This window comes from Vicugna pacos, chromosome 20 (genome assembly GCF_048564905.1).
Source record: "Vicugna pacos chromosome 20, VicPac4, whole genome shotgun sequence".
In the NCBI taxonomy this organism is placed as follows: domain Eukaryota; kingdom Metazoa; phylum Chordata; class Mammalia; order Artiodactyla; family Camelidae; genus Vicugna; species Vicugna pacos.
The window spans coordinates 37,279,786-37,301,550 of NC_133006.1; the positions used below are offsets into that span (position 1 = coordinate 37,279,786).

Here is a 21,765-nt window from a genome sequence, read left to right on the forward strand (position 1 = left end):
TGATGGATGAGGAATTCTCCAGAGAGAGGAGGAGGGAACTTTGCCCAAGGAAAGTCCAGAGGTTAAACACCGAGGGGAGTCGGCACTGTCTCGAGTGCCCCCCAAGTGTCAGCCACAGCACCAGGGTCTGGAATAAAGTGGTGCAGAAATCAGACAAGGCTTTGGCTCAAAAAGCTCACGTCCAGTGGTCACCTAGAGGGAAAACCGGGGTTATCACAAAACAGGGCAAGAATGTGCTGTCTGTGCTGTTAAACCCACCAGGGTTTGGTCTCCCCTCACTTACAGGGGGAACTGAATTTGAATGCCAAGACCACTATTCAGTCCTGATTCAGCTCACGACACCATTCTACTATTCTTGGCTTGAGAAGAATGACAAAGACGATGAAAACAACATCACTCAGCGTGACTCATCACACTTTCGGAGTATACCTGAAGTCTTTTCTCCTTTTGATAACGAAAAACCACTGCACTGTGTATTAGGGTCCAATCCGAGGAGCAGAGCCGCTAGGAGAGGCCCACCTTCATCCTTCCTGGACTTGACCTTACACAGCTGTGGGAGTGACAGCAGCCTCCGGAAGGCTGCAGTCCTTGGGTCAGATGTTGGAGGATGAAGTCCGCAGGGCAGGCAGTCGGGAAGGGAGGAGGGATCCAGCGTGGGGAGGACCGAGAGCAAGCCGTGCACCGGAGCCCACGAGGACAGACCGATACCCTGTCAGCCCACATGCCTCTGACCTGGGTGATGAGGGTGTGCTGCAGGAGCCAGGGCCCGTGTCACAGAGCGATGCCCGTGCCTGGCCCGTGTCACAGCGACACACACACACACATACACACACACACACGCCTGGCCCAGGAGGAGGAGGAGGTGACAGGACCAGGGGAAGGCAGAGCGGCTGCAGGCCCCCATCAGAGGTGAGTCCGCAGACCCGCAACAGAGCGCATGCACCACAGGATGGCAGTCCTGCTACTCTGCCCCTCAAACCTACCACTAGACTCGCTCTGTGACCCGCTCTCACCAGAAAGCGGCAGGAGCAGGGGTCCTGGGAAATGCATTCAGCCCAGTCTAGCTGAAACACTACCAAGCCACCATGTCCCATCATAAAAATCAGAAATGCTGGTGACACACAAAGAAATCCAGTGACCCAGTGAGAAAACTGAAAGGCACGCTCCCAGCTCACCTGAATTCCCAGTGAAGGGGCTTCAGCCGGAAGCGACCAGTCCTCTGGAACCCAGGCGGCGTTGGCTCCTCTATTATCTGGTCAGTAAGCATGACCAGACCATAAATGCAAGAATCAAACCATTAAATGAGCAGGAAAGTAAGAGCCTGACCAAGTGCAGCTGGGCCTCCTACTCGACAGATCCCAGACCACGTGGAGACGGGCTTTCCAGCCCTTCTCGACCCAAGGCAAAGCGGAGTTTTTCCATCCTGGAGATTTTTTGCTTTAATTAACTTATTAGTTTCTGAAAAGCATCAAAATTTTGAACTCACTGATACCTGTTGCCCATATAGTCTAACCACTCTGACTCCCTGCCTCCCCCTCCAAACACACACACACACACACACACACACACACACACACACTTCATTCCTTAGGCTCCTGGGACAGGCCTCAGCTACACTGGCTTAGACACACCCTGTATCAGTGAGGCTTCTCCAGAGAAAGAGAACCAGTAGGACAGATACAGATAGACATACCTTGATATACATATTTTTATACATAAATTATAAAGAGAGAGAGAAGAAAATGTTTATTTCAAACACTAGACTCACAAAATTGTGGGAGCTGGCAACTGTGAAATCTGCAGGATGGGCTTCTATGCCGCAGTCTTGAAACAGAACTGTTTCTTCCAGCAACCTCAGCCTTTGCTCTTAGGGCCTTCAACTGATTGGATGAGGCCCACCCCCTTTACGGATGGGAACCTGCTTTACTCACAGTCTACCGATTTAAATGTTAATCGTATCGAAAAATGAAATTAATTAAGTAAGTGCTCTTATACTCTGCAAAGCCTACAACAATATACTAAAAATAGAGCTCATTAAAAAATTCTAAAGAAAAACGATGACAAATGGGAGTTGTAAGGATTGTTTTAGGCAGATTAAACTATAAATAAATAAGTCATATTATGAAACTTACTAAATTATAATGGATAAGCTCATTTCAGTCTACAGTCTAGCTGAACTTATCCAATCATGAAGAAAACTTTTTTGTCGACAGCCTCAACTTGCGTTGTTTCATTTTCCTAAAATAAATTCACTCGACTGTATGCACAACTTTATGCACTCGGACTTTATTCGGGCATTTAGTAATTATCAAAAGATGACTATTTCTCCTCTGCCAAAGTTGGTACTTTTGTTAAAGTGCCAGAGAAACTGAGTATCTGCAGATCAAATGAAAGGACAACTATTTCGAAACACACCACCATTTTCACCTGAGCGATTTGCATCACATTTCAATTAGTTCTCCCTTAAAGAGAAACACCAAGCAGTACATATACAGATGCTAAGGTTTCCCCACCCGCAGATAACTTGAATTCTCAAACAGAAATCAATTTTACTTTCACAAATCATCAAAAAAAAAAAAAAGGGCAACATCACTCCAAGTTGCTAAACATCCTGAACTTCCGATTTTCTGACCAAATTTAATACAAAAGGTTGACTTGTGTAAACAAATGGACAAACTACCAACATATTTATAGTCTATTCCAGCTTGGCAGGTCTCAGGAATTCCATTTGGAGTGAATGAGCACAAAGCAGAAAGTCGCTGCTGGCGTGGCCCGAGGCAGCCTCATCTCCTCCCCGCGGCTCAGACTGACGGAAAAGAAACAGGACAATAGTAGTTAGTGGAGCCTGAACTATCTCCCTCATGGTCCCTCAGAACTCGGCAGGCAACATGAACGTCACTCCTTTTCAGTGGCTACATGCCTAACTTGGATACTCAGTGAAGTTGCATCTTACATGCTCTCTAGGAGCTAAGGTCTGTGCCCTGGGCCAGGGAACACTCTCAAAAATCTCTTAAAAAACATGTGTAACTGTGAAGACACATGTGCCATCTTTCAACAGGCTAATGCGCTAGGCTACTTCTTGGACGGAGGACCAGATCAAGTGGCCGGGCTGGCTTTCCGGGCCACCTTGTACAAAAACTGCGTGTTGTTAACAACCAGACTGTCACTGAGCCCAAGGATGCTCTCAAAACAAGAAGTAGGTAGGAGCTGACATCAGCTGAGGGAATAGATTCTCCCACCGTAATCAAACACTAGGGCACATGCTCATTGGGGAAAATGGCAGGCAAAATCACTTGTGTGACTTATTTCTCCGTTCTTCCTGTGTGCAGCACCGATAATTTAATTCAGGCATGAGAGACAGTACCGGTTACCTGCCCAACATCTAGTCTCCCCTTCCTCCTTATGAACAGAACTCTACTTTGTGAGAACAGTAGCATGCTCAGTTAAATTCTTGCCACCCCGGATTCCCGTGTAACTGAGTGACTCAGTGACTCATGTGACTCAGTTCTGGCCAATCAGATGGAGACAGAAGTCTTCTGGTTTGTCTTCTGTGAAAATGGTTTCCCTAATTTAAAAATAGAGGAGAATAAGGGGGAGGGTATAGATCAAGTGGCAGAGCACATGCTTAGCATGCACGAGGTCCTAGGTTCAATCCCTGGTACCTCCATTAAAAATAATAATCACTAAATAAACAAACCTAATTACCTCCCCCTTCAAAAGAAAAAAAAGAGAGAGCAGAGTTCAGCCAATGTTAAAAATAAATAAATAAATAAAAATAGGGGAGAATAGATTCTGCTGGCACACATCTTTTACCAAATCCTTGCCCGTCTCCTTCCCTCTGCCCGGGGTGTGGAAGACATGCTTCAAGGGAGAAGAGTCCTTCTGTGGCTACAAAGCCCAAAGCCACAGGACGGGGGGCAGAGCAGGAAGCGCCGGGAACACGGGGCCCTGACTACCACCTAAAGCTGCGGTCCCAGCCCTGGAGAGCCTCCCTCTGCGCGGCTGCTTGTAGGGTTAAAATAAGACCCCTACTTGGTTTAACTGCTGGAGTTTGGCTTTTATTACGTGACTGAGTGTAACATGTTCATTTAATTCGCCGGTGATCCAGTTCCCCACGAGGGCTGGGAATTCTAATATTCTTAGCCCAGATTAGCCTTTTCTCCATATCCTCTTTCAGTACTATTTTGATTTGGAGATTTGTTATTTTTGTTGCCCCCGGATAAAATAATAATGTTCTCCTGATAATGAAAGTCATTCAAGACCTATTTACCAGGGTCTTCACTCCAGAATTATTGGTAATAATCATTTTAAATAACCTGGATGTTCATCAATAGGGAATTGAATGTATAATCTACAGTAGGTACATAAGCTGGGGCACTGCATTTAAAAAAAAAAAGCAGATTAATGTGACTGATTTGGAAAGGATTCCTACATCTATTGCTGAGAGAACAAAGGAAGACTAATGTGCATAATATTTACTGTATCATTTATGTTACCTAAAATACACATATTTACACTTTTGAAGATTTGTATATATTCTTATATAAGCACAGAAAAAATATCTGGAATACATACCAAATAGTAAAGAGACAATTCTCTCTGGATCATAAAGACAAAGGAGGGTTAGGGAAAGGGGGAAAAAGTTCACTCTTTATAAATGTTATGCTGTTTGAATTTATCACACGAAAGAAATTTATATCTTGCACTAAGTCCTAAAAATACAAAACACTCTAAGACAGAAAGTAAATTCACCAAAATGTCACCACGCAGAAATAATCACAGTTGACATTTTGATGAGTATCTTCTAGAGTCGAGACCTCGTACTACATATGCATGCACACACGCCCCATCCTCCGTAACACCACCCCCTCCTGGGACAATTCTTTCTCACCCTCTTCTTCTGGCTTCATCTCCCTCATCAAACTTCAACACATTGGAGCATCCCGAGAATTTTGTTCTGGAACGTCTCTATAATTGGTTCCTAAATCAATTCTTCCAGTCTTGTGCTCAGCCCTCTACCATGAATTTCAGTCTCGAATATCCCAGTTACCCACTTGACAATTCCATTCACAGGCCGAAGTCACAAGTTCAATGTTAAGTCCCAAATCAAACGTTCAATATCCATCCACATCCTTCTCCTTCCCCGCCAGCCAATAAAACTGGACCTTTCCCAGTCTTCACTATTTCCTTAAATGACACCAATTTCCACCTAGATGCTCAAGCCCCAAGCCTGGAAGTTGTCCTTACTCCTGCTGCTTCCCCTCCAGCCACAGCTAATCGATCAGCAGCCCTTTCAGCTCCAGCTCCACCGCGTACATCATTTTCAACTTTTAACTCAGATGTTACTTCCTTAGAAGGACTGACTTGACTCTCCTCCTTCCATACCATCTGTCTCTCTCATCACACTTCTTTCCTTCTTAGCCTTTACCACGATCATGAGTTCTTATCTATTTAATTGTTTACCATCTGTCTTTCCTACTAGAATGTACCCCCAATAAGGTCAAGGGCCCCTTGGGTCTTGTTCTACCCCCTGGACCTAAGACAGTACCAGCACCTAAACGCCTCAACAGTTCACTGAGGGAATGAATATATGAACATAGACACCCTCATCTAACATTTAAAACGAATAGGATTGTGTTATACATGCTGTTTTGCAACCAGCTTTTGCTTCTCACTCACTGTTGAATATCTTCTACATCAATGTCATCCAAATCACTCTTTTTGATGGCAACATGACATACCATACGAGTGTATCGATGGATTTAACCGGACACTAGCTGGGCATCTAGACACTTTCTAGTACCTCCCTATTAGAGTCATCTGTAATACATGTCACAGTGCGTGTCTGGTGGCCAATTTCATCTTTAAGATAATTTCCTAGAAGTGGAATTTCTGTGTCAAAAATCTCAAAGCACAGCTTTGGACATTGAAAGGAGTTGTTAAAAAAAAACAAAACAAACAAACAAACAAAACCACCCACTGCATTTATTCCCAAATAAAATGAAGCAAAACACATGTGTTCAACAAATAGTCACTGAATTCTTTAAGGTAAAGGGAATGGCAGTCCTATTAAAATATATTTAGCTATGGTCTGCTTAGACCTCCAGCTTGAAGAAAAATCTCAAAGTTGATACCTGCGTTAAAAGCCCCATTATTAAATGCTGTAAGAATGAACAAAACTGTATTTAAAGAATCCAGCTGGGTGGGAGGGTTGTTGTCCTTAAAGTGACTGTGTCCAAGAGCAGAAGAGTTGGGGCCTGCTCTACACACATTAGATTTATTTCACTCTGTGGGCCTCACAACACGGCCAGGAAGCTCTTAGAGTGGTGGCCCCAGGAGCTGCTGGCCTGTCCAGGAAGCATGAGGGTTCATGGTGATAATGTTATAAACTCTTTCCTTTAAAGATCTGAGTCAATCCCATCTGGCTTCAAATTCCTCTTTGTCTTAGTCACTGTCAAAAGGCAGCCACTATCAGCCACGTTACCATCCATTCTCACCTAAAGACGGTTGCACGTCTCCTCCTCTGCCCCAGTCTACTCCCCTCCCCCACCCTCCGGAGCGCCCCTTCTCGGGCCCCTTCACCCCAGTCAGCCCAGCAAACACCTCAACATCCTCAGCCTCTTCTGTCTCCTTGCCTCCTCCTTTAGCTAAAACGTGGCTGACTCCAAGGCGCCACCTGTTACTTCACGGAAGATTGTTCCGTGGGTCTCTCTGCGCAGTTTCTCTTGTGTTGGTATTGGAATGCAAGGTTCATAAAAAGAACTGGGGAATTTGTATGCTCCTCTGTGCCGGAATAGTTTCAACAACACTAACATGATACTTTAAAGGACCAGCAGAATTCCTCTGTGATGCGATCCGGGCCAGACACAGGTTTGTAGGGCAGTTCTTTAACTTTCTCTACTTCTTCCGTGAACATTTGCCTATGTTTTTCTATCTATTTAGGAGTCTGTTTTATTAAATTATATTTTTCTGGAAAACTGTCCATTACTTGAGATTCTCATCAAAACTTGGATAAGCGCAGACAAATGCAGGTTAAAATGTTAACAAACGGACTGGTTTCTGCCCAAGTCACATACCCCTCCCACCCCAAGTCTTCCCTCGCTCTCTAATCGGCAGCACCATCCATCTAATTGCTAGAGGACAGAAGCCCAGGAGGCATCTGAATTCTCCTTCCTTTACCTACTGCTTCCACTTCTCGGGAACTTACTCAGTCTAGCCCCCAAATGCATCTGGAATCTCTCCATTTCTCACCATCTCCGAGGCCCTCCAGTCAAGCTTTCCTCTTCTAGTCTTCGCTTTTCCAATCAATTCTCAACACAGCAGCTAGAAAGACTTTCTTAAAATACAAATCAGACTACCCTCACCCCCCGATCGATGCCTTTGCTCACAGCCACCCAGATTTTCCTTCACCCTTAGTATACAATTCCAACCCCTCGACGTGGTCACTGACAGTCAGCCAGGCTCCCAACTTCGTATCAAGGAACTGTCCCCCTTACACCACCGTGATCCAAGAACTTTCAGTTCCTCCAAGATGTCAAAGTTCTCCCCAGCCCAATCCTGTTCCTTGAAACAGTTCCCAAGTCTAGTCCCTTCCCATTCTTGAAACGGCATCCTGAGTGTCACTTCCTCAGAGGGACCTTTAATGACCATCCTATCTGAAACTGATACTTCACACCACTGCTCTCTGCCAAAGCGCCTTCTCAGCGTCCCTCAAAGCGCTCAGTATACTTGTGATTGTTTTATTTGCTTAGTTTTCTGTCTTCCTTCAAGGAATTTACTTTGGGGTGGTAGGCGGGAGGGGAGCCAAGAACATGTCCGTGTGTCATTCACTGCATCTCCCTGTTTAGCACAGAGCTCGATGCAGGGCAAGTGCTCAATTATACGTATTTACCAAATTACCAAATGAAAGAATGACCCAGATCCAGAAGGATAATTTCTAGGATGGGAGATATGGTGAAACAGGAGGAAGCTCAGTGGAAGCGATGTAATGTGGACAAAGAATGAGAGTAACTTCTAGGGCTCACTTCCCCACTTCAAGTCACGGTGACTGAACAGAGCAAAGCTTGTACCTACCCCAGGAGCGCAGCATAAAGCGGATCTTTGGCGTTCCTCATGAAGGCTGAACTGGATTAAGCCTGCAAGAAATTGATCCACCTCATTATGTCCACATTAGACAATTTAAAAACAAGACTATATATCCGTGTGCCTATTACATATGTACCACGGAGTGACTTCATAGACTGTTGTATTGCAGGACCTTCACTGAGGAGGGTCAGTAGCCAATCCAAGATATCAATGTAAGAGATGAATATTTTCATCTGATTCTTTTTTATTGAAGTACAGTTGATTTACAATGTGGTGTTAGCTTCTGGTATATAGCAGTGATTCACTTGTATGTGTGTATATATTCTTTTTCATTATAGGTTATTAAAAGACCCTGAATGTAGTTCCCTGTGCTACACAGTAGGACCTTGTTTATCTATATTATACGTAGTAGTTTTTATGTTTGATTCTCTTTTATGCATTGTCTCTGTCATGCCACTAGCCCACAACACACGGAGAGGGATTTCATGACCACCATTCAAAGCACTGAATCCCTGTCTTCTGCAGCTCTGTGCTCGGGGCGGCAACAGTCCAGGGTGAGGAAGCCCTTCTCATCTCCCTAGGAAAGTGTGTCAAGCCACCACTGACGTGGTGTGATCTCAGCCAAGCTGATTAACCTCGCTAAGTCTCACGGGCACGTCAAGCACTTAGCCCAGAGCCCAGTGCCCGGTTGGAACGCAGTGTGAGCTAAGGGCACCACCGCCTTCTCTCACTTGCAAACCACGGGGCATGGTCCTTATGTGCTCAGAAGAGAAGAGAGCAAATTCAAAACTTGGAGGCTGTATACTTAAAAGCCATCTTTAGCCTTTAATGAAAAAGAATATGAAAACGAATATACGCGTGTATATGCATGAGTGCGACATTGTGCTGTGCACCAGAAACTGACACATTGTAACTGACTGCACTTCAATGAAAAATAAATAAAAGTCATTTTTGTTCTTCGAGGTATTCGAAATTCACACAGGGGCCCGTTATCAAGGGAGATGAACGAAAATAGTGATTAATATCTACAACATAATCTACATGAATTGATGAGACAGTTGCCTAAAATCTGGGTTTAGTCAAAACAGGTCCTCTACCCCAAGAAGTATACTTTAAAAGAAGATGTATTTAATTCATTTCAAAGTACTAACAGTTACCCGTTCATTCAGGAAAGGCAGCCCAGATGTAGAAGTTCATAATAATGTTTTTAATTAAATTGTCTGAAGTTATTTTCTAGCAAAATAGATTATGAATTCTCTAGGTTCCAGAAGACTAAGGGATATAATCTCTATAAAGCTCACTATATTATAGATTATACTTACCTGTATTATATAGACAGATATACAGACAGGTAGATACAGTGTACGTAAATATACATAGTATAGTACAGAGAACTGCTTTATATCAGCAGTTCTTCACCTCACATTTGGGACCCTTAGGGAAACTGTTTCCAAAGGTTCTGTGAGGTCATAACTATTTCGGTCATAATGTTAATAGCACTAAGACATTACTTGCTTTTTTCATTCTTACTCTCTCACAAATGTTCAGTGGAGTTTTCCAGAGGCTACGTGACATGTGGTACCACACTAGATTGAATTCAGAAGCAGACATCATGTCTTCTATTAAGCCAGACAGTAAAGAGATTTGCAAAAACATAAAACAATGCTACTCTTCTCACATTTGTTTTGAAAAGTCTGGTTATTTTTCATTAAGAAAAATCTGTTATTTATACCACTATGCAAAGGTTTATTGTTATTTTAAAATAAATACATTTTTTAAAAAACCTCAATTTTTAATGTGGAAAATATTCAGAGATATATCCCCACAAAGCCAAGCTCTCTGAGGATTCTCAGTACATTTTAAAAGTGTTCAGAGGTCTTGATTCCAACAAGTTTGAGAACCATTAAGAGCCAACCACGGGCATTCAGTGAAGAGATTTTAAATGGAAACCCACTTTAATCATGCACACGGAGGGAGGTGCATGCGTGAAAGAATTTTGCAAATCTATAGTCCACACTGTCATCATTATTCATTGTGTTAACTGGGGTCAACAGTAGCATGGAACTCAAATTTGGAAAGTTTTTGCTGTACTTGTCTGAAATATATGACGTGATCAGAATAATATCCCTTTTAAAACCACGTGACTTCGATTTCTGTGATAAAAGCTGATTCTCAACTGGGAGAGAAAGCTTTAGCCATTACAAACTTATACAGGGGCTCCTTTTGATTTGAGCAGGAAGAAAGCACAGAATGTCGCCCCGGGTACGGGCAGAGGCGTGACGGGCTCCTTTCTCTTTCCCGACTTCTTACACCCTAGGAAAAGGTACCGCGTTCCAAATGGATAGAAGCCGCAGCCTCAGAAGGCACGCTGGCTAGTCACAGTGGGATATACGTGGAGCAAGACAATCCCACGTGTCTTTTAAAACCGAATATACAGAATATATTTTCAAGAACACAGTTCAGCTTCACTGAAAATCAACGGTTGACTCAGAAGCCCAACCTCAATATTTTTCTCAAAATCTGTTTTAAGTATTTAAAAATATTGCTTAAAAAGAAAACCACTTGCATCAAAAACACTGAAGTCTGGATGACCCTGATTATGCTTGTCAAAATCAATACCCCAACTGACATCCTAAACCACGCTCTAAGCTCAGGGAGCCCCACCGGAGTGGCTGTTGAGAAAAGTTGTAGCTAATTAGCTACTAATCTAAGGTTTTACCAAACTCAGCCACTCATACCTGAGCTGAATACCTCCTATTTCAACTAAGATAAGCTCTAGAAAGAGTATTTGTTTAAAAAAAAATACCTCAGCAGTTGCAGATCACAGAATGATTTCAGATCATCAGACTGCTTCCCCCAAAATTCCTAAAATTGAACAAAAGGTTGGCTGGTTGGTTGCAGAAATTAGCAGTTGGTCCACCCTGGAACAGAGCCCCTTAAGTCACAGAGAATGTTCCAAACAAGAGGGACTTACCAGAACATTCTCCTCAAGGCGTTTCAGATCCTGAATATCCTTCTCAAGACTGCTCAGCTCTTGAAGAACAAAATCGTGAAACTCTTCTAGTTTACTCATTCTGATAAATAGAAAAGCCACAAATTTCACTGGGGCAGCTTGGATGTGACAAACGACACTCTTAATCTCTTATTGCAAGGATATTTCATATTCTTCCCTAGACATTTCTTGTCTTAAAAACGTATGTCTCCCATTTCTCTGGTGAAGACATACAGATGGCCAAGAGGCACAGGAAAAGATGCTCAATACTGCTTATGGTCAGAGAAATGCAAATTGAAGTTACAACGAGGTATTACCCCACACCAGTCAGAATGGCCATCATTCAAAAGTCCACAAACCACAAATGCTGGAGAGGCTGTGGAGAAAAACTGCTGCTACTGATGCGAATGTAATCTGGAGCAGCCACTATGGAAACCAGTACGGAGATTAAAACCAAACTAAAAATAGAGCTACCATGCGATCTATAAACCCCACTCCTGGGGGCATGTATCTTGCGAAACCTAAATTCGAAAAGATACATGCACCCCAATGTTCACAGCAGCACAATTTACAACAGCCAAGACACAGAAGCACCCTGAATGTCCACTGACAGATGACTGGATAAAGAAGCCGTGGTATATTTGTCCAATGGAATACTACTCGGACACAAAAGAATGAAATATTGCCTTTCTCAGCAACATGGGTGGACCTAGAGATATCATATTAAGTGAAGTCAAGTCAGAGGAAGACAAATATCATATATCACTTAGATGTAGAATCTAAAAAAAATGACACAAATGAACTTATTTACAATTAGAGACCCATAGACATAGAAAACTTAAGGGGAAAGGCAGGGAGAGATAAATTAAGAGTTTGAGATTAGCAGATACAAACTACTATATACAAAATAAACAACAAACAAGGTCCTACTGGATAGTACAGGGAACTATATTCAGTAGCTTGTAATAACCTATAATGAAAAAGAATCTGAAACAGAATATTTATATGTATACCTGAATCACTATGCTGCACACTAGAAACTAACACATTGTAAATCAAATATACATCTCCCTTCTCAGCCCTCCCCTCCCTGCCTGCCCATCCTCGCCCCCAGAAACATAACTATGCAAACTTTGCTTGAGCCTTTCAACGGAAGTTCAGAGGCAACTGGCATTTCAAAAATCATTCTTAGTAGAGCAAAGGGGAGGTGACTCCAGGCAAAGGGAGACTGAAGCCAGACTTGGCTAAAAGCCAAAACACCAGTCACGGCTCCCCATCACCTCCCGCCTCCCCCCTGCCCCTCTTTCTCTTGCCTTCAGTTGGCCTTGAAATTGGCTGATAAACTCTCTTTCCACCTCTGCATTTGCAGCCTGAAATTTCTAACAGTCACTGTTCTGGGTCTAAACACCAGATAAACTGCTTATCTGCTCACTTGCTTATTTCTGCCTTCTCCGTTGGGCTGAAAGTCCCATGAAGGCAAAAAGCTCCTGCCCACTGCCCGCGGGCACTGAGCCCAGGACCAGGCTCAGTGTGCGCTCGCTGGATGGAAAGGGAGGTGAATGCATGCTCCCTACAAGGTGACAGGAGTTCCGCAAGCCCAAAGTCCCTCACGGGCTGATTTCGAGAATCTAATGATTTTGCGTATATATAAAAGTTTGAGACAATTATAAATTGCCATTTGTGTTACGTGTTCCACCCTAAGAAACCTTCTACTTCAGTTAAGCAAACTGACCTCTCATTGATTTCCGCCCTCCTCCCTTCATTTATAGGCCATTCCCTCCCATGAGGAACAGCTTCCATCCTTGCCTTCCCTGTACCAGGCAAAGCTGTGTCTCCAGAACCTCACTCCAGACGCACTTCCACTGCAATCACTGAATTAATCACAACAGAAACCCACCTCTGTACTCAACCCCTTCTCACTCCACATCTGTCTGAAATCTTAGCACCTTTGTTCTTCCTGCTACACGGACCTAGGGGTGTGTTTGTGCACGTGTGTGTGTGTGTGTGTGTGTGTGTGTGTGTGTGCATGTAAGTGTAGCAAAATATACATGGAATGTACCCCTGAAACCATTTTTAAGTGTACAGTTCAGTGGCATTAAGAACTGTGTGGTCCAACCATCACATCTCTTCATTTGCAGAACTGTTTCACTCTCCCAAACAGAAACTCTGTGCTGATTAAACAAGCTCTTCCCACTCCCCCACCTCTTGGGAACCTCTATTCTACTTTCCAGCTCCATGAATTTGCCTATTCCAGGTACTTCCTATAATAGGATCATATAATACTTTTCCTTTTGGATCTGGATGATTTCACTGAGCATAAGGTCCTCCAGGTTCATCCACGTTGTAACACGTGTCAGAATTTTCTTCCTTTTTAAGGTGACTAACATCCTACTGTACATATATACCATACACCATTTACCCAGCATCTTTTTACATGTATATCTGCGCTCACTGTCTTCACAATTGGACTATGCGTTTTCTAAGAATGGTATTTTAGGATCATACAATGGAAGACCAACTAGAGGCTTAAGGAGGCTCTTATTTCAATCCCTCATTGTACAAATGAGAAACCAGAAACCCAGCAAAGTCAAGCAATTTATCAAACCTCACCTCGGCTCAAGCTTCCACTCATGGTCCCACACAACAGTCAGGAGACAGAGGCAGTTTGCCAAGGATCAGCCTTCCATGAACTTGTTTTGAAACCCAACACTTACCTGCACTGATGGATCTGGTTTAAAAGTTTCATTAGGCAATCTGGCGCTTGCTTTGTATTTTTTGAATAAAGTGGGCTCCTTCTGTACCTAAGCTAAATCATAACAATAACAAAATCAGCACATTTGGGTTAAACATAACGACATACATTGGGTGCCGGCTTTGTCCTAAAAGGATGCTGCCAGCACATAATACTCACAGTGCACATTATCACTAATGAATTGTGACCAGGCACCGTAACACACACTTCATGTGTTACCCCAGGTCCCGTACCAATAAAGAACGATGCTACTGATACAGACTATCATAAACAAATTTCCATTATAAATTAGCTACATCGGTACTACAGGAAGTAAGACTGGGGATCTTCCAAGTTAGCTAAGTGAGTGTATGTTAGGTAAGATACTTTTCTCAAAAGTGCTAATAAGTAACTCATTAGGGATTTAGAAACAATAGGGTAAAAATGGAAGGGACGTAAATGGTTTCAAAGTTCATCTTGCAGTCAAGGTTTTGTGGCACCCGTATGTGCAGGGTCTCAAAGATCTGCCACCACTCAGCTGACCATCCGCCCAAGTCACCTCTCTCCTCCACACGGTGCCCCCTCCTCCCCTTCCTTATGTATCACTGTGACCAAACCATTGCTTCCTGGTTTCTGGATTTCTGAGAATGCAATCAACACAACCAAACCATGAGTCTGCTTTCCACGTAGGTCCCTCTGGTCCCACGGCAGCAAACGGACAGGGAATAGCTTATAAAAACAAGCCACAGTTCACAACGGCACTGAAGTCTGTGGCCACAGCTAAGACAAACATACCTCCCCAGAGACTCAGGGACACCTGCACACAGGAAGGGTAACAGTGGTACTGGCGAACAGGAACTGTCACTACAAATGCCTAACGAGCTGGCTGCTGCTGCTTCGTGGCCCATTACCTCGTATCTTCTTTTCAGTTCTCCCGTGAAGTTTTCAAAGGTTGTGATCATTGCAGAACCTTTCGAGTTCTCTTGCGTAACTATTAGGGATGAAGCAGAAATGCCTTCCAAACAAGAAGAACGGAACAGTAAATCAAACCGACTAAGGGCTCCGGGTACATGTGCTCGGTCCACCAGCTGCCCAGAGGATGGACAGCCAGAGGCACGGACCTGACCCACAGAAGCCCCACCGGCTGCCCGGCTGTGACTGCAGCAGGACCGCTGTGGCCGGGCCCCACCAGGCCAGCTTGAGCAAACGCTTCATGTCACTCCCCACCCAAACTCACACTCTGGCAAGTGCTCGTTTCACCCAAACGTTCCCAGCGCTTTAAATAAGAGCACCCGCTAGTACATCTAAGAAGCAGACCCGGGTGTTGTAAGAGGTTTGCAGGAGGACGTGATGGGTGGGGTGTCTCCAGGGGCAATGCTGGCAGAACAGCTTCTGGGTACCAGAAGTTTTCGGAGGGCTCACAAGGGGTCTGGCACTGTTCTAAGGGATTTGTACTTATCAAGTCTGTGAATCCTCACAAAATCCAAGTGAAGCTGGCACTGTCATCGTCCACATTTAACAGAGAGATCACATAACTGGTCCAAGCTCACACCCACAGCTCCAGGGTTGGAACACAGGCTGTCTGGCTCTTAACCACCTCCTCCTAGTCCCTCCAGGCTTCCAAATCTGCCTCTTTGGAGCCTACTGCTTCACTACAGTTGCATCGCTCACCCAGAAGGCCATCCTCACATATGCAGACATTTCGGATCACCCTCTTTTACTTGTACAGAGCGAATATTTCTAACACAAAAATTTAGCTGATCACCACCAACTAAAGCAGAGACCTACACGTTTAAGAACACTTGGGCCCTGAAAATGGCCACGAAGAGTTAAAAGGCAGAAACTAAAATGTCAGAAGGAGAGAGAGTGCTTGGTTTTATCCACAATCTGTGTAACAATTTACCCGTCTCTGAAAGGACAAAATACTTAGTTATTCGGGTCCTGCGGCTACAATGACCTTAAAACTAACTCCCTTGTAACTCATGTGGGGACATTCAGAGCTGAGACAGTTGTCACACTCGCACCTGACCTGCTGGCTGGGTGCACAGTGGTACCTGCCAAGTCGGTTTCTTCTGCTGCTGAGGACAGGGATCCCGGACCGTGACTGTCCTCCAGTCTCGACTGTTTCCACTTGGCAGAACGACCCTCCGATTGGTCTGAAGGCAAGCACAGCACAGTAATAAACACACACACCTTCCTCTGGTCCCGAATTTATCTTGCCCTCTCTTCACCCAGGGTTAATGGCCAGCCCTGATGCACCGCAAGTGAGACTTGTTCCCTGCTTGTTACTAATCGCTCATTTAAGGGACACCCTGCTTAGCAGGATATAGACTGACTCAAACGAAAAGCAGTGATGGTTGGTGTCAAAAACGCTTTCAGGGCTCCGGGCTAAAGGGCGAGCTGGCAAGGTTTCCTGACCTGCCAGCCTTTGGAAGCTCATGGGATCACCCTGCAGAGGGCGCCACCTGCCAATTATACTGGCACTTCAGTGCTGTCCTGAGGGCGCCTCCTAAATGGGTCAAGCTCATTCCTCAACAACTCAGGTGACTCTGAGAGCCTCTGCTGATGAGATTTAATAAAAAGATTATCTTTTGTTTTTCTTTCTAATTTAAATGGCTGTCCTTTTTTCTCCTTTTCATTAACTTTTTTTTAATGGAGGTACTGGGGATTGAACTCAGGACCTTGTGCATGCTAATCCTGCCCCTCAAATTCTCTTTTCAACTTAGCAGTTACTAAATATTTTCTTTTTTTAAAAAAATTGAAGTATAGTTCATGTACAATGTTTATAAGTTACAGGTGTACAACAGTGATTCCATTTTTCAAGGTTATACTCCATTCAGTTACTGTAAAATGCTGGCCATGTTCCCCGTGTTGTACAATATACCCTTGTGGCTTATTTTATATCCAATGGTTTGTCAGACTCACAGATACAGAGAACAAACTAGTGGTTACCAGTGGGGAGAGGGAAGGAGAAGGGTCAGTTTAGAGGTAGGGGAGAAAGAGGTACAAATAGTTTCTATTTTGATGTTCAGTTTCACCCCCAACAAGTCCTTACCCCATCTGGGCCCTCCCAGCCCTATCAATGGCATCGCATCATTGTCAGCAGCGCCCTAGCCCCAGGCCAGACCCGTTTTTCTTTTTGGTCTCCTTCTCTTCCATCTTCAAGGCCTGAGGTTCTGCCTACAGAAGGCACCTGTCCAAGGCCACCTCCCTGGAGGACCTCATCAGCTCCATACCTTCAGCTGTCCTCTCCCAAGTCTCTCTCTTGTCTGAGCTCTCTCAAGCAGCAACCTTGTGTTTCCATCTCAGAACCCACTCTTTTCTCTTCCTCCCCACCCACATCACTCTTTGTTCCTCATCCATTGAGCCCCTGCGCGCGCACACACACACACAGACACACGTAGCTGAGAAGCCATCTGCTCTTCCCCCTTTCCTCACATATCCAGCTAGTCACTATAGATTTTCCCCTGAAAGTTCTGGAATTGAACTTCATGAGTTCACTCAATGAATCCTGGAGTGTTACTCTGAGCAGGGAGCTGGGCAATATGGTGAGTTTCTCCTTCCGCAGGAGCAGGTTGCTCTGCCCTGGTCTCCCTGCCGCCCCTCAGGCTCTTGGGCACATTCTCACCTCAGGGCCTTTGCACTTGCTGCTCCTCCAGCTTGCATCCCCCCCCCACATATCTACACTAAGGTGTCCTCTGGTCATCCAAACTACAACTTCAGTGGGAGGGTAGAGCTCAGTGGTAGAGTGCATGCTTAACATGCATGAGGTCCTGGTTTCAATCCTCAGTACCACTATTAAATAAATGAAAAAATAAATGAACCTAATTACCTACCCCCCTCAAAGAAATGGCAAACTAAAATTTCAACTTCCCAACTTTTAAGTCCCCTTCTCTGCTTAATTTTTTCTTAGCCTTTATCACAGGGTAATAGTCTATAATATGTCTCCCCTACTGGAAGGTAAGGTCCAGTGAAGGCAGGTGTGCTGTCTGTTTTGTTCACCAGAATATCTAACATGTAGACAAGAGCATGGTAGACATTCAGCAGACGTTCACTGAATGAATAAGTAAATAAATGCTGCAGAATATTCTAAAAGAGGATCTTAGTAAAACAGGAATTTATTCTAATTATCTTATACCATCAGTGAGGGAAGAGCTACAGGAAGATCAAAACTATTAGAGACCCAAGTATCTACTGCATACATAGTAAGTAGAAATTAGTAAAATTTAGCATTTTGAGGCTTGCCAAAGCTACCTTTTGGGAGGAACTGTAAATATACTCATTTTTTAGAAACAGCAGCACAGCAGGAAATACCAGTCATAAATATCAAGGTGACAAAAGGAAAAGAAAAATAATTTTGCTGTTAGAATTATGCAAAGTAGAGAATAGTCAGTGTTAAAATAGTTCACGCTCTGTGGTAAAATAGAAGATACATTTTTTAAGAAAAATGAGTAACTTAGATTATTTTCTATTAAAGGACAAAAAAGAAATAGCTAAACAAGGGAGGTATAAAACAAGACTGAGAGAAAAGGATGATCAAAAGCAGAGCGAACTAAATTAATATCAGACATAAAATGAGCTGAATACATGAATACATGACCTTCACTTAGTTGGTTTGCTATAATAGAATTTTCATAAACTAAAAACTTCATTAGCGATCACATTCCTACTCTGAACTTTGAAAAGAACCCACATCCAGCCTCTCTGTAATAAAAAATAAATAAATAAAATGAAAAGCATAAAAAATATTCTCAGCTTTGAAAGGGGCCACTATCTCTTTCTCCTCACTGCTCTTAGATTTAGGTGTGTTCGTTTGTTTGCAAAGCATGGATGGGTATTTCTAGGGAGTTGCCCTGTTTCAAAGCTAAATGGTTTTTTAAATCAAAGAAAAGAATCCAGGCACAGCACGGCCCTCTTCCAGCCACAAAATAAACAGCACTGATGCTTGGCTCTCACATGGTGTCTATACCCACGTCGTGGCCCAAAGAAACCACTTAGAGAGGATTTCAGCTAGCCCGATTTGGGCAACTACATCTCTTTACATCTCTTTCCTTGCTGCTCTTTCTAGATTCTTAAAATTTTCTCTTCTGACAACATATTTGCAGCCACAGCTCAAAGCATGGCCTTGAATTTCCATTTGTCATGTTCATGAATCACTAGTGGAAAAGCAGGGCACCTGCTGGCACAGATAACAGGTACCTTCTATGGAGAGAGGAATCCAGGAACAGTGCATAAATAACCTGGTTACCCCTTGAATGAGTTGCTTGGAATTTGTGATCAATTTACAGGGATCATTCAGATGGACCACGTGGGGGTATAAGGAAGTAACCTGGCATATAAAAGCCTTTATGAGGGGGACATCTTATAAATGTCCTGAAACAAAGGAATGGCTCTCAGAGGGAAGAGGCGCCTCTAGAGAAACTGAAGCATTTGTTAAAGGCTGCAGGTCCTAAGTGATGCAGTTGCCTCTGGTTCGTTTCCATGGTAACTGCATGCCTCTTTTAACTGGGACTTTTTGACATTCTCAGAAAGGAGTTCAAACCAGGTACACAAAGCACTTCAGAAATGAACACGCACACCGTGGCTGAAAGTAAAGTGATCGCAAATGAACGCTAACTCTGTTGGTTTGCTGGTGGCTGGCAGAGGGGCTACGGGCTTGCTTGTGAACACGGCCGCCTCCATTTCTGCGAAGATTGAAGACTTCTGCAATCTGAGGGGCCTCTGAACCTATCTGGGGTGGTCTATTGGGCACAGGTCGCAGTGAATAATTTGGTGTCCACACTGCATTGATACACTCGTACTTCTGATGAAACGATTCTTAGCGCTACACAGAACCCAGCCCTATGGTTAACAGCCAACTTCTCCTGAGTTAAGGCGTTTTAAAAAATCTTACTCTGAAGTGACACCCTGTGGCCTAAAATGATAAAGGCCAACAGCCTTCACTGGGGCAAGAATAGCCGTCTTTACCAAAATACCCTTCCTGTGGGAGCCCGTTGCCAGGACCAATTTCTTTGTTTTTCCTACCAATGTGTACTATGCTGAGAATAAAAAAAATTAAAGACAGTCTTTATTGCTGAATTTCTTAGTCTTACAAGGACTACTGAAATATCTTTTGTCTGGATTACTGCATTTTAAAAATCAGTAAATCAATTAATAATAAATCCTTATTTGTGACTAAGCATCAATAACTATTCAAATATGGGATTATGCAGGTTCAGCACGAAAGGACAGTGTTTTCTAAGTTTCTTACTCTGGTCCCCTAGCAAAGATTTATTGGACGGTTCTACATGCCAGGCACCATACTAGGCATTCCTGGCTTCATTGTTTCATTCAGTGCTATCTTCCTGACTCACTCCCAATTCCTGGGGCCTCTCCAAGAAGGCACATGAGGGCAAAATGCAAAACCATGAGTGATTATCCTGCTTGCTCACCGTTCTGGGAGCACAGTATATCCAAAGTTCCAGGGGAAACATTAAAACACGGGTTGATGAGAAAAATGGCAGAAGAGGAATTCTCTACTGTCTTCCCCACAAAGGATACTGATTTTGAAAATCACCTACTGACAAAAGTGCCTTTGTGGAATTTCGGGAGCCCAGTGGGGGAAGTTCTAGCACACTGTTGGAGGGGAAAAAAAAATCCAAGATTGGACGCACTGAGGAGGGTAACAAGGACAGTTTTACATCAACACTTGCTCAAGGCAGCAGAGCCCAGGACCAAGAGAGAACTTTTCAGCCCATGATTTCTCCTGTGGGGGAAGGTGAGAGTGTCTGGGCAGTTTCCCCAGCTGTGTGGGACCCTGCCAAAGAAAACCACTTCTTTCTTGCTCCATCCAGAATACTGAGGTATGCTACGCAAATGAGGGGTGGGGAAGGACCAGGAGAACAACATCCAGGGTTCTCAGAGAGCATCAAAGGGATGCAGAGCCTACTAACTGCTTCACAGACTCCATTAAGAACCCTACTCATGAGCTGGGGAGGCCTCACCTATGGATCCGCCTCTCCCCGCCAAATGGCCCAAGGACACTGCAAACAACTGTATGCCTCACCCACACACCACGCCACCCTATGGTTTGCTTACTCTGCACACCCCCACAAGGGCACGGACTCTGACCCTTCACAGACAGGCAGCCAGTCCTATTCAGCAGGATTGGGAGTAAGCACACAAGACTGAACATTCACCACTGCAGCAACAGGAGGCTGTCAGCACCTGGTCCAGCCATGCAGATTCCAGAGAAAGCATGCAATCTTAAGAGGTCCCCCATAAAAAGAAGATGAGTGGGGAGCAGGCATATCCATAGAAAAGGTCTGAGAAGGCTTCAGAATCCCTGGGAGACAAAAGGTATTTCTCTCCTGAAGCCAGTCAGTAAAGACTAAAGGAGGTGACTGCTTCTTCAAATATGAAGACAGCAATGCAAAACTTCAATGAACATGAAAACTCAAGGAGACGTGACACTCCAAAAACCCACAGTGATTTTACAGTAACTGACCCCCACGGAAAGTGGAGGTCTGTGATTTGCCTAAGAAAGAAAGCAAAATAATTGCCTTTAAGATGTGCAATAAGCTACAAGAACACAAAGACAATTCAACAAAATCAGGCAAACAATAAGCCAACAAAGTGAGAGGAATCACAAAAAAGAACCAACAAATTATGGAGCTAAAGAATACAAAAGTGAAGTAAAAAAATGCAATAATAGGGAATATCAAAAGCAGATCTTATCCAGCAAAAGAAAGAATCTGAGATGTCAAAGACAGATCATTTATCCAAATTATCCACTCAAAGGAGAACAAAGAAAAAAATAATAGAGTAAGAGAGCCTATATGAATTAATGTGATAGCACTGATAGAAACAAACTATGCCACTAATAGATACCCCTAATAGAAATAATTCATTGAAACAGAAAAAACAATCCTAAAATTTGTATGGAACCGTAAGACTTCAAGTAGCCAAAGCAACCCTG

General features: G+C 43.8%; 1 protein-coding gene across 1 annotated transcript in view; it reads right to left on the reverse strand.

Moving 5' to 3' along the window:
* Positions 1 to 2,771: 2,771 nt before the first annotated feature.
* The window catches only part of SYCP2L (synaptonemal complex protein 2 like), a 46,100-nt gene continuing 27,106 nt past the window's right edge, over positions 2,772 to 21,765 (reverse strand). Inside the window, exons 22-28 of the mRNA XM_031688101.2 lie at positions 15,863 to 15,964; positions 14,720 to 14,823; positions 13,792 to 13,883; positions 11,060 to 11,159; positions 10,892 to 10,950; positions 8,074 to 8,135; positions 2,772 to 2,806 (exon numbers count right to left, since the gene is read on the reverse strand). Coding sequence (XP_031543961.2) covers positions 8,111 to 8,135; positions 10,892 to 10,950; positions 11,060 to 11,159; positions 13,792 to 13,883; positions 14,720 to 14,823; positions 15,863 to 15,964 — 482 coding nt within the window. The 3' untranslated portion in view covers positions 2,772 to 2,806; positions 8,074 to 8,110. The remainder of the gene's footprint in view (positions 2,807 to 8,073; positions 8,136 to 10,891; positions 10,951 to 11,059; positions 11,160 to 13,791; positions 13,884 to 14,719; positions 14,824 to 15,862; positions 15,965 to 21,765) is intronic.